Raw genomic sequence first — 12,928 nt, 5'->3', positions numbered from 1 at the left:
CCCCATTTTTAGGACCATTAAAATGATGGAATGCTATTTTATTACTAATCGTGATAAAAATAAATATTGATCTACACTTTCTATAAAGCCTTTGTAAAATCAATCTTGAAAATTGTTTCTAAATGCATTACAAATTGTAGAAATGCATTGCTGAAACACGCCACGAAGACTGTAAACTGTAGTACTGAATTGTCGAATTTGATCGTTAAACAGATTTTCACCATTTCTGTGTTCAGGAATATTAGGGCGGGGTTAAAACGACACACTTAAGCTTCAGCGCGTGGCCCCGCCCCTTACACAATTACAAGCATCCATTCAGGTTGTAGCTGTATTTGAAAGTCGAGAGGGACTGTGGGGTTTCTGCAAGTGGGCGTGGCTTCAGCACTGACAGCGGACACACCCCCAGCGTTTGACAGCAGAGAATCCTACTTTTTTCAAGATTTTGATCACTTTTTTATTTATTTGAGGTTTTTCCATCATTCATATTTGGTTGGGTGGTTAATAACACCATGAGTATATGTTTAAAACATGACCTATTTAAAAAAAACTTATATGGCATGAACAAGTTGAGTATAAAGCAAAAAGTCTTTATTCTGCAAATAAAGGGCAAAAAGACAATAGATGTAAGAAAGACATTGATTCAGTTAAATCTGATTTAGTTCTTTAATTGAGATTTGGGATTTCTCTCTCTACTTTCAGGCTTCCAAGCTGAACAGAAACTTTTCAAAGCAGAGTTTTTAAGATGGGATAGATGAGTCCAATCAGAACACCAGTAGCACTCAGGACACGCCCCCCAGAGCTCAGCCTATCACCATACTGATCCAGCAGCTGAAGAGCGACGCCATTGGTCCATCCAAATCCCAACTACAAAAAGGAATGAGAAACAAAAAACAATTTCTTTTTGATTGACGTAGACAATAACTCATACAAATAATTATATTTTAACAACAGTATCTGGCAATATAAATAATGGCGTAATGTCCAGCCTGATCTAACGAGAATTCATACATATTTTACAACATGGCTAATTTTTATAAATTTAATAATGTAAAAACGTACGATTATCATAAAAAAAAAAACGAAGCTCCACCCCTAACTGCAACGTCACAAGTGTCAAATTAAATCCCACAAAAATGTATAAAGTATTACTAATAAGCCACCTTGTAAAATATGTACAAATAGGCTTTATGCCCAGCTGCACTACTTCCTGAACTTCAGCCAGCTCCTTGTTTCCTGTCTGCCATTATTGGACAAACTGATTAATCCAGGTGTGTCTGATTATTGTTGTTGTGACAACTGAGGTCAGGCACACCTGGATTAATCAGTTTGTCCAATAATGGCAGACAGGAAACAAGGACCTGGATAAAGTTCAGGAAGTAGTGCAGCTGGGCATAAAGCCTATTGCAATGAGATTGCATTGTAATGACCGTCCAAATAGCCATAACCCAGAAAACAAAGCCATATACACTTCTTCTTTAGCTCACAATTTGAAAAGCAACGATCACTCGCACACTAGTCTGATAATAAAACCTTTTCGTGATCAAACTTTTAAAATTTCCTCTGTGAACTAGAAATTTGATGATCCGAGCTTTAATGATTTTCTGTGGCTTCTCTATTGGTCCTCAGGGTGACAGAGTAAATGAGATTCAACGTTTCAAGAATGCTTCTGCTGGCTTGAAGAACTCTAATTTACCCATAATTCCTCCAGAGATTGAAGCGTCTCAGGTGAGCTTTGCCCAGCTTGGAAGCAGAATTTGAATCTGGATATGTAAATATGAACAGAAAATGAATACCTGAACTTCATATTCACCACCTCCTCCAGGCTTTCCATCACCGCTGACATCATACTGTAACATACATGGGTATAAGGTGAGGAGGACGGGCGAGCAAGACGGAGAGAGAGAGAGTTAAGGTGAGGTAGTTATGTAACACAAAAGTAACGTTCAAAAATTGCTGTCGGAGTAAAGTAGGTAAAGCATGCAGAATTTCTATTAACAGCAGGTCAGTGTAAAGCAGTCTTTCTTAACCTGGGGGTCCGGGCCAACTAGGGGGCGTCAACACACTTCCAATGGGACCTTAAGATGACTTAAAGGGCATTTCACAAGATATTTTTAAAGATGTAAACAATCTTTGGTGTACCCAAAGTGTGTATGTGCAGTTTTGGTTCAAAATACCATATAGATAATTTATTGTAGCATGTTAAAAAAAGCCACATTGTAAGCATGAACAAAAATGTGCCATTTTTGGGTGGGTCCTTTAAAATGCAAATAATGATAATGATGGTGGTTTGTTAAAAATGAAACTCAAGTGTGCTTTCAATTATTTTTTTTCTCTTTTTCTGCACTAAATGGCAGTAACATGGTTGGATAGTGCAGATTAAGGGCGGTATTATTATAACAAGATCCCCTTCTGACATCACAAGGGGAGCCGAACTTTAATAACTCATCACATGCTTGCAGAGAATGGTTTACCAAAAGAAATTTACTGAGTTGATATTTTTCACATTTTCTATGTTAATAGAAGCACTGGGGACCAAATTATAGCACTTAAACATGGAAAAACTAAGATTTGCATGATATGTCCCCTTTAAAATAAAGACATGTTACTAAATGAGCATTAATATTAACTAAAACAACAACAAAAAACCAAGATGTTTTCTAGTGTTTAATTATTTAGTAACAAATATACACCTGTCTTGTTATCCCAAGCTTTAGAATATTTTATTTGGGAGAAATTGTGAATTTATTTGAAGTAAATATAATGAATGCATTTTAATACCGTTTATATAAAATGTCTTTAAAATTTGAGTAATTAATGAGTCAAGAAGTAAAATAAAAAAAATCAGACCCCAAACTGACATCCGATTGGTTGATTTGATCTTGATGGAGGTGTTAATTGTTCTACAAATGGCTCTTTTTTTTAAGTCTCTTCATATAACACTGAATATGAAAAATATATGCCAGCATTTATAGGTGCATTTGCATAAACCTGTGAAGGACGTTTTTGACTTTACCTTCTCATACATGGCCTCATATTTGACGTAAGCCAGCCAGTTGGTGCGAATCCAGCGCTGAGCCAGATCGAAGGCGAGCTCTTTAGCGTGGGCTGAATCGAGGCCGGACAGCCCTGAGACGAGAAATGATGGATGGGGTGAGATGTGGGCGGATCATTTAAATGGCAAATTCACCAACTACCGAACATTAATCACATCTTAATAGCCACTTCGCAAACTCTGAGACAAGGTGTGACAGCAGGTAAATTGAATTTTGAAGGCAATAATGGGATTTAGTTCATATATTTAACACATGGAGGATTCTTCATGTGCAACTGCTTCAAGTGGCTGTAGTAGCTGATTTGCAAGCCTGTGTTTTTGGATAGCATGACCACTGCCCTTACTTCTAAAGCTAGAAGTTTACTGCCTACAGGCTCCAAATCAAACAGTGTGTGTTGTTTTAGCAAGGTTTTTTAGCAGGTCAAAAAATGCTTAAACACAGTTGTCAATATAAAACGTTCAGTTAAACATAACATCATATTAACTATCTGGACAAATGGCAACCCTGATAAATGACAGTAGGAGATTAAAGTCTCATAATCTGATGATTCCTCATTGATTTCACACTGAACGACACAATAAGACCAGGAATGTGTTTTAAGCAAATTAAAAACAATCAGGTTTAGTCTTATCTACCATTTACCCTCTATAATCATGTGTTGAAGGGGTGGCCAGGCATTCGGCATATCCCACTGCTGACCACTGTCACTCAGAGAGGTGGGAACGCCGTTAGGATAATCCAAACCACCACTTCCCTTAAACAGAGAGACATAGCAACAATAAATTCTCCATCAGAAATCATACTGAAAACATGCCAAAGTTTGTGTAAAGAGCACCATCTGGTGGTGTTAAGCAAAGAGCTCACCATTACAAATTTGGAGTCTGGTTAGGTACCCTATGTGTGAAATATCTCACTTTTTGTGAAACCCGAATATACAGTCTTATTCTGTTGTTTTGGTTAATTAAGGCTCTTTGCATATTAACAAAGCAAGCAAACTGGGAATTGAGCAAAGGTGTCGCCCAGGAAACTTTATTGGATATAAAGAAATTACAGTTTTAATTTGGTCGCAGTGTGAAAGGAAGGTGCTAATTAAAGTATCATTAGGTCCTACTGTGAGACATCTGCAGTCGAGGAGGACTACGGTAACCTGCTGTGGTCGGACTCACCTTAAGGTACTGCATAGCCTGATCTTCCATCTCAGGTTTAGAGTAACAGTATGCCCACAGAGGTGCCAGGTTAGACGGGTAGAAGGATGAGTGTCGGGACTGGGTCACCAAGCTGAAATCAAACCAGGCCTTTTTTTCGGGATCCCACAGTAAACTTTCAATCGCGTTAATTCTGGCAGATAGTGCCTGATCATATTCCTCGGCCTTCTGCTCATTACCTAAAGGAAACAAAGGAGAGAAATTGTCCCAGAGGGCTTTACATAACCTACTGTTCAAAGCACACCATCCATATGCCACTGCTTACCATGTTACTATCCTAGAGAAGGTTTGTATGATATACAATAGTCCTTAAAGTATAACAAAAATGCATGTGGACCAACACACAGGGATGTAGGGATGCATAACGATTATTCGCGATTAGTCTATAGCAGAATAAAAGTATTTATTTTTATAAATTATACATAAATATACAAATGTATATACAAATGTAAACATTTCTTAAATAAATACATGCATGTGTGTGCGCATTTATACAAAGTTATATTATTCACAGTTTACACATATATATGATGTAAACAATAACTTTTATTATTACTTTATATAAATGTTCCCTGCCCGAAACGACCTAAAACACTTTTTACCCAAACTTGACGTGCATAATTTTTATTTTTTTTAAAGACCCGACCTGAGAAAATCCAGAGAAAATTAGACCAGAGTCCGACCCGAAAAGGGGCATGGCAAGGCCTTAAATCAGGGGGGGGGGGCACTGGACACCCATAGCCACCCCTGTTGGGCAAAGCAGTTTGAAGTCAAATGTACTTGACTTGACGCCACCCAGAGTGATTCTCACATTAATTTAATGTCATCCACCAGTCGGTCTGCAGTGCCAAATTAAGTTTTTGGCATTCTTTGATGCAAGCAGTCAGGTGGGTCAAGTTCAAGTTCATCAATTTTGAATGCAAATTTTAGCGGTTACCTTGGTGTCGTTGACAGATAACAAATGAAAATAAATACAGCAGCTGGCCAAATTGGTGACGAGGCCACCGGGGTTTCTTCTGTCTGACTGGTGCGTTGGGGGATACTCGTCAGACATTCAGGTCCAACTGGGTTTAACAAAATTGCCACTGGGTTGGATTTGGGTCTAATTTTTTAGGGTTTGTCTCAGGCCGGGTTGTAAAAAAAAAATGTATGCACATTGGGTTCAGGTAAAAAATGATTTGGGTCATTTCGGGTCAGATACATTTCTTTGGACCCAAGAAGGCCTTTAACGACAACACCAAGGTAACTGCTAAAATGTGCATTCAAAATTGATTGACAAATTTGGTTTAATAAAGCAAGCGCTCTTGGTAAACAGAGGGGGGGGGCACACACGCGAAATAGTTTGGGTCTTATCGGGTCCGTTCGGCAAAAACACATTCATTTTAAATTTCCCAAGAATGCTAATATTATGCCCGATGTGTCCAAGGTACACTAGGGTTGTAACAGTATGACATTTTCACGGTATGATAATCGTCTCAGAAACGATCACGGTGTTCATAGTTTCATGGTATATGGTATTAAATTATTATTATTATCATCAGCCCTTAAATTAATAAAAACAGATATGGTTTTTGGTTGAACATTTGGTTTATAATATCAAATCAAATTTTTTAGAAATCTCGTTTTTTGGTTGTGCATTCCAATTAATATCAATTCAATTCAGTTGGTTTGTTTTGATTTAAACCGTCATAACTTAAAATATACAGCTAAGTAGCACCATAAAACAAAATAATAACATGATAACATCATAATAAACATGTTTTGACAAAAAAAGATTAGAATTTTCACAAAAATGTTAAAAACAGATTTATCTCGTTGTGCAACTCTTCATTTATATAACAGCTTTGTGTCCGAAAACAGATAGGCTAAAAAAATTAAACGCACATCCGTTTTTGATTTATGGCCAATTGTCATGACTGGATTTCGGGATTCCCTCTGCATCACGGAAATAATACTGCTTTAAATTATAAACAAAACCCACCTTTATCTGCACAGAGTGATGTGTTCGCGAATATGGTAGCACATGTTCAACGCATTTCCTCCCTTTGCAGCCACACTTCGTCCACATTTCTTGCAAACTGGATATCCATCTTTAAGGACAACCACGCTCGTTTTTCAGATACCCAAAGTATTCCCATACTGCAAATTTTAACTTTTTTTCCAGCGGAGGATAGTGGTTAGTATTTGTAGTCTCTGGATCTGAAATTTTCTCTGCTGTACATAAACGAGTGGCGTCACGTGGAATGAAGTTGCATATGCGCAGCAGCGCAGGTGAGATCTCCTTTATTATAATTTTTCCAAAACCGAGAATAAGTAAATGTTTACGGTATGATAATCGTATATGTTGATATCATGGTATACTGCCATACACGTATACCGTTACAACCCTAAAGCACACATGAAAATTTTAGACCCAAACCCGCTCATGTCCCGGGCAGACCTTGGGTTTTTGGATACAGGTGTACCCATAAAGAACTCTGATTTACTGTACAGACTAAACATGCTTTATACAGTGGACCTAACAATTAAGATATTAACTTTCAAGTGTGTGTTGTCTCTTTTACCTTGTATCCTGTGGAAGTATGCCAGCAGACGCTCATTGCGACACATAATGGCATTGAGGTCAGCAGGTAGGATGGAGCTGGTCTGTGTGTCACGCAGGGTGCCAGTATTTCTGCCCAGACTGTCTATGTACCAACGAGAAGAGAAATCCCAGCCTGACTCCGCTCCACTTTTTAATTCCATCCACAGTTTCTGCTGAGCCTCTGCGATACACAAATCGGTCCCATTTTATATACGTAAGGAATATATTGATGACGTGCAAAAATAAAAGGTAATCTTGCACAATGCAAAGTGGAGGCATGAGTGCATTATTTTCAATTACTACACGGCTCTCTGGAATGCTTGATTCTGATTGGTCAGTTGAGACATTTGCAGGTTCATTCTTTTCAAATAATAACCACTCTAAAGTAATAACGCATAGCCGGTACTACTTGTACGATTAAAATCGCTCCGCGCCAATAAAGATTACTAGCTGTTTGGCGCCATCTTGTGACAAACACTGGACAACCATAATTTTAACATGTACGGAAAAAACAAAACATTTAAACAGTGGATAGAAGAACGAACAACGACAAGACACAGATAGCTTACTGAGACTGAACTTGACAAAATAGAGCATGACAGCTACGAAACCAACACACACAAAAATACAGAATGGGCATTAAAACTTCTCAAAGACTGGCTAAATAATTTTATGCATCTGTGCAAAGTTTCGCGGAAGGATAAAATTTTTAATTTAAAACAAATATGGCAATAAAATGTTTCAAATTCATATTCATGTCCAGGTTTTTTTTCTTATGTGGCAAGTAGCCGTGTAATAAGCTTCGCGTCGGGTCCTGATCACACTGTCGGGGCTTATTTCCCGATAACTACCGGCTGCCTCTACATTATCCCTTACATATACCACGGGGCTGTTGAATACTTAATTCTGATTGGTTGAGAAATGTTCCATGGGTATGCATTATTTTATGAAAAACGCACACCTGACCTGTCAAATGTCTTAAAAAAACAACCAGAGCAATGTCTGTGGTAAACATGGTATAAGCGGAATAATTGACTCTGGTCCTTTAAATTATTTGAAAATAATGCACACCTGCGGTGTAATTCCGCTTCGTGCTCCATTACCACCTTGGATGTGCATTATTTTCAAAAAAATTCAACGGCCCGTCATCAATTATTCCTTACCTAATTTAAAGCACCAGATTCAATTATTCTGCTTACACCTACCTCACGGTTCCCACAGACGTTATCTAGTGGTTATTTTAAGACATTTGACAGGTCAAGTGTGTGCTTTTCAAAAAATTAGGCATACCCATGTAACCTTTCTCAACCAATCAGAATAAAGAATTCAATATACCCATGTTTGATGTAATATGATATCCAATTGTAAGAATCTGCATAAAAACTGCTTAATTCATCTACCTGCTGAAAGGCCCTCAGCCAAATCGACATCATCGCTGTATGACTCAGGCCTGCAAAGATGATCAGATCATTTTCTTTAATTTGTTAGCATACCTGCGTCATGATGCACAAGTTTAACCCTGTAATTGTAGCCTACAGTGTGTGTTTATGGGTGGTCTCACCTGGGTCCGCCCACCTGTACATTATATCTATTCAGAATGTGTGTCACACCATTCATCGTTATAGCGTGAGAGCGATTCTGCATCCAGAAAATATATTCCTTCTCCAGGCCTGGTAAAACCTGCCTTTACACACACACACACACACACACACACACACACACACACGCACACACACACACACACACACAGTATACAGATCACACGCAGTGCAGAGCTGATGAAACCAGCGGTGTACCACCTCAATATTCAAGAAACCTACGGGAGAGCACATTTTAGGGAAGGTTACCTGAGGAAGTCTTTATCTCCAGTGACCTCATAGAAGCGTTCTACCATTAAGGAAAGGAATGGAGGCTGACTGCGTCGCTCATAATAAATTCGACCTCCGTTTGGGACAAAACCGTATCTAAATGAAATAAAGGGGATAATAGCGTAATAAAATAAGAGATGAATTTTATACGCTTATTAAACAAGCTAAACAGTGTGTGCTTTTATTATTTTAAAGAATAACGTTTACAACACACATTCTCATATACTCAATTTAAAAAGACCAATTTGTTATTTAACAGTACAGTTTTGTAACCATAAAACTACTTGTGTATGACATGTTTGCACAACGTTTAAGCTGTTATGTAACGCCAAAAAGTTATCTGTGTGTGTGTGGATGTTTGAGACATTAAGTAAAATAGCACACCTTTCCACCAGAGTCATGAAGTTCAAAATCATTCCTCGAGCCGTCTCAGTCATTTCTGACAACAGGAGACCGTTTATTACCCAATATGAGTCCCTGAAAACAAGATTTTAATAGGATTGGAGGTGTTACTCTTGCATCTGGGTGGTTGTCAAGGCTATGTTGCTATGCACCTGCAAGCGCATCTTGGCTGTGCAATGGCAAAAAGGCCCAGTGAAAGTTTATGAAGTATTTTTTGATCCATTTTATTGTCCTCCAGGTTAAAAAAAAACAGATCAGAGCATATGACTCTTCAGCAAACCCCAAATTCAAGATGTGATTCATGTCTGTGGTACAGATAAAATAATGCACAGAAGTAATACATGGATGGTTAAGGGGTTTGTTTAAATAAATAATCTTGAGTATGATCACCAGTGTGCAAACATTTATGTGTGCTTAGAGAGGAACCAACCAGTAATAAAGTTCCCTGAAACGACCACCGGGCACAATGACTGGGTGTGGGGTGTAAATCTGTGAGTAGAGCTCTGGGTGATCTCTGACATCATCGCGGATCTGCATATAGAGTCGTAACATAAATACTAGTTCAAATATCAAAGGAAACATGGTTCCTGTACCGTACTGAACACAATATACCTTTCGACCTAATGACTTCCACAAACTGTGCAGTTCTTCAGCCCAGCGACGATACTTCAGATCAGAAATCCTGGACAAGAATTTTGGGCTATGGAAGAAGCAGCAAATACAATTGTTTTGGTACATTTAGTTTAAAGGTGCAGTGTGAGACTTTTAGCGGCATGTAGTGGTGTGAATTGCAACCAACTGTTCAGTCCACAGCTCACCCCTCCTTTTCGAAACGCATAGTGAAGCTACAGTAGTCGCCACAGGACAAACACGACATCGTCTGAGACAACGTAGTAACAAAATGCGATCTATAGAGCAGTTTGTCTGTTTAGGGCTACTGTAGAAACATGATGTTGACTTCAATGTAAGGGCACCCGCGGTGTATTGCTGCGTTTATACCAACCGCGCTAGAGGCGTGAAACACGAGTGATTTCAATGTTAAGTCAATGTGAAGACGCGTTGACGCGCGTCTGGAGGTCCCATGGCACGGATGAGGCATTTGGTGCGGCGCGGAAGACGCGTTTCCGTCTCATTCATGCATCTAGTTCACACGAAAGGTTGCTTTTTGTGCATTTGGCAGTTCACGCGAATTTGCGGCTGACGTCCGAGTTGGGAAATTTGAACTTTGGCGGAATTTCGCGCCGCGTTAACCAACCAGGAGCCTGCTTGCTGCTGTGGTGGCAGCCCCGCCCGGAGTCACTCATTCAACCAACGCTTGATATTGTCCGTAAGCAGTCACCCGGAGCTATACGACACAAGTTCTTATTTCTATAGAGGAGACAGGAATAAAAAGGACCTCGCTTGGAAGAGTGTCAGTGAGGACTTTGGGCAACCAGGTAAGTTGTAATACACATTTCACTCTTGAGTCACGTGACGTTTATCGACCGCGTCGTTAATTTTCCCTCTATAGTAAGGTTACCAACTACAAACTGGTAACTCTCTCGATAAATGCACAATCAGCATCAGCCATCATGCAAACAGACAACCGCATAGCACTTGCCCCTCCCACAAGAAGCGGAGTTTGCCTATAACACACGTCAAATGCTTGCTTTTTCCACGCATCTACTTCGCTCAGTTCAAGCCGCAAACTAGGCGCGGTAGACGCGGTTTTGACGCCTGAAACGCGGTTGGTGTAAACGCAGCATATGTAGATAAAAATGGCTCATTCTAAGGTAATAAAAACAAGACTTCATTATGTAAAGTCTTTATACACCACTGATAATATAGTTATATTGCATTTCTGTCAAGGGATCCTTCTAAAAGTCCCACATTGCACCATAATGGTATAGTTCATCCAAATTTATGAAATGAAATCTGTGTCATCCAGTCTAAAGTCTCTCTTATATTTTCACAGAATGTTCCTTTACATTATTAGGATGATTTTATGTAGGCCCCCCATTTTCTTACTTAGCATGCCAGTCTGAAGGAGTCCAAATCTCAAACTCTTTACCCGGCTCTTCAAAATATACATTTAAAAACTTCTGTAACTCTGATGATGGAACGATCTTGTTTGGGAACCCTGAGGTCAGATTGGCAAAAGCCTCCACAACGACCTCTAGAGGAGAGCAAGAGAACAGCAGTGAGCAAAGGTTTATTAAATATTCAGATGGGGTTCAAGACCAAATGAAACATCTGAGACCCACCAGGATTAGCAGTCAACTTCATATCTACAAAGTACTTGTCATCATCAAACAGCCGAGCCATCTGCATCTGTTTAAGGACTTGTCCAGTACAGTAGATCTGGCTGATATCAACAAAAAGACATTTGGTTATTATATTGAATACAGTAAAAGTGCAAATTGTGCACTGTAAAAAAATCATATCAAATCAACATATTTTTGTTAGGTTAAGGTTAACCAATTAGGTTAAACAATTTCAACTTGTTTTAATAAGTTATGTCAACTTATCACAAGTCAAAACTTAAAATAGTAGGTTGAATTAATTGACTAACACTCAATTTGTTTTAGCTGCATGGTGCATGTTTTTACAGTGTGTTTTATGTTTTGAGATCATACTCAGCTATAATGAGGGTTCAAAGCTCAGCTTTATAACATTCAAAACTCCACCTGCTTTGTCCTTGATTCAAAGTTCAGCTATGAGAATGTGAGACATCTGGTGGCTGTGGAAATCTTTCTTTTTACATCACTTCACAAGGAAATAACTTACAATCAAAGCACAAACATATAATTTCCACCATAAGGGCTACGTCATTTTATTTACGAGTGTAAGATTCATTATTAATCTAAATATAAAATAAAGTAGACATCCTTTTGGAGGACTTAGAAAAGCTTCTTCGACTTTAGTTTTAAGAGAATGGAAACTAACCTGTCACAAGGATCTGGTAGGGAGTCTCCATATGAGAAAAGCTGGAGGAATAAAAAAACCTTCACAATTTCCCACTGCATTTTTGGTTAAAACATTAAGTGGCTCTGATAGTTTCCTACTACAGTACAAAGCACAGAGTTGTGTTTATAAGCGATGATCAGTAGGTCAGAGGGCAGTTTAATAACACCACTGATAAAATATCTTTAACTGCACTAAACAAACTAAATCAGGCCAAGTTGTTTCCATTTAAAGGGGTATAGATATCATATATTTCATTTACACCAATTACAATTTGTTTATCAAGAGTAAATTAATGAAGAGTTCAAATGCAAAACCCTTTTGAGTGCGTCTGAATTTTGTAAATGAGCATTTCTATCAGACTCTTAAGTTATGGTTCAGTAATTTCACTTCAATGGTACTGAAAATTTTCACAAAAGTCATTTCATTGGTATAACAAATTTTCTTTCGATGCAAAACCCTCTAAGTGCATGCAAGCTTTTTGGGCAAAAAACACAATGTCTATATATATATAAAATGAAATACCATTGCAAAACCACTAAAGATGCAACTAGAAAAATTGCCAATGACAAAAATCTGAATGTAAAAAAAACTACACCACACATAAAGAGGTTGCTGTGATGCACGTAACCGCCAAATACTTGTTTTGGTTGTATTTATGTCCAAATACTCACAAGGAACCAACGTTTAAATGTGCAACGCTGTTCTGTCATTGATCCAATTTATTGTCTGTAAACTTAGAGGACTTTGCTAAAGAGATTGATGTGCGGTTTAGGGGATTCTGTCAACAATCATTTCTGAATGGCATATGGCCTGGATTTAGAGATCTTAAAGCAAAGAACATATGGGGTGGATTCCCAGTTTATTGCAATC

General features: G+C 38.5%; 1 protein-coding gene across 1 annotated transcript; it reads right to left on the bottom strand.

Annotated features, from left to right (window-relative positions):
* Window positions 1-655: 655 nt before the first annotated feature.
* On the bottom strand, window positions 656-12,459 carry treh (trehalase (brush-border membrane glycoprotein)). The gene is made up of 14 exons (XM_073815835.1): window positions 11,356-12,459; window positions 11,120-11,267; window positions 9,725-9,812; window positions 9,543-9,643; window positions 9,095-9,187; window positions 8,690-8,806; window positions 8,404-8,526; window positions 8,243-8,292; window positions 6,823-7,023; window positions 4,220-4,437; window positions 3,696-3,807; window positions 3,014-3,126; window positions 1,794-1,847; window positions 656-864 (listed from the first exon to the last, which is right to left on the bottom strand). Exons 1-14 carry the CDS (start codon window positions 11,531-11,533, stop codon window positions 724-726), a joined length of 1,737 nt encoding a protein of 578 aa, XP_073671936.1. The 5' UTR covers window positions 11,534-12,459; the 3' UTR covers window positions 656-723.
* Between the last annotated feature and the right edge of the window lie 469 nt (window positions 12,460-12,928).

Source organism: Paramisgurnus dabryanus, chromosome 9 (genome assembly GCF_030506205.2).
Source record: "Paramisgurnus dabryanus chromosome 9, PD_genome_1.1, whole genome shotgun sequence".
In the NCBI taxonomy this organism is placed as follows: Eukaryota; Metazoa; Chordata; class Actinopteri; order Cypriniformes; family Cobitidae; genus Paramisgurnus; species Paramisgurnus dabryanus.
This window is presented reverse-complemented; position numbering and strand designations above follow the sequence as displayed.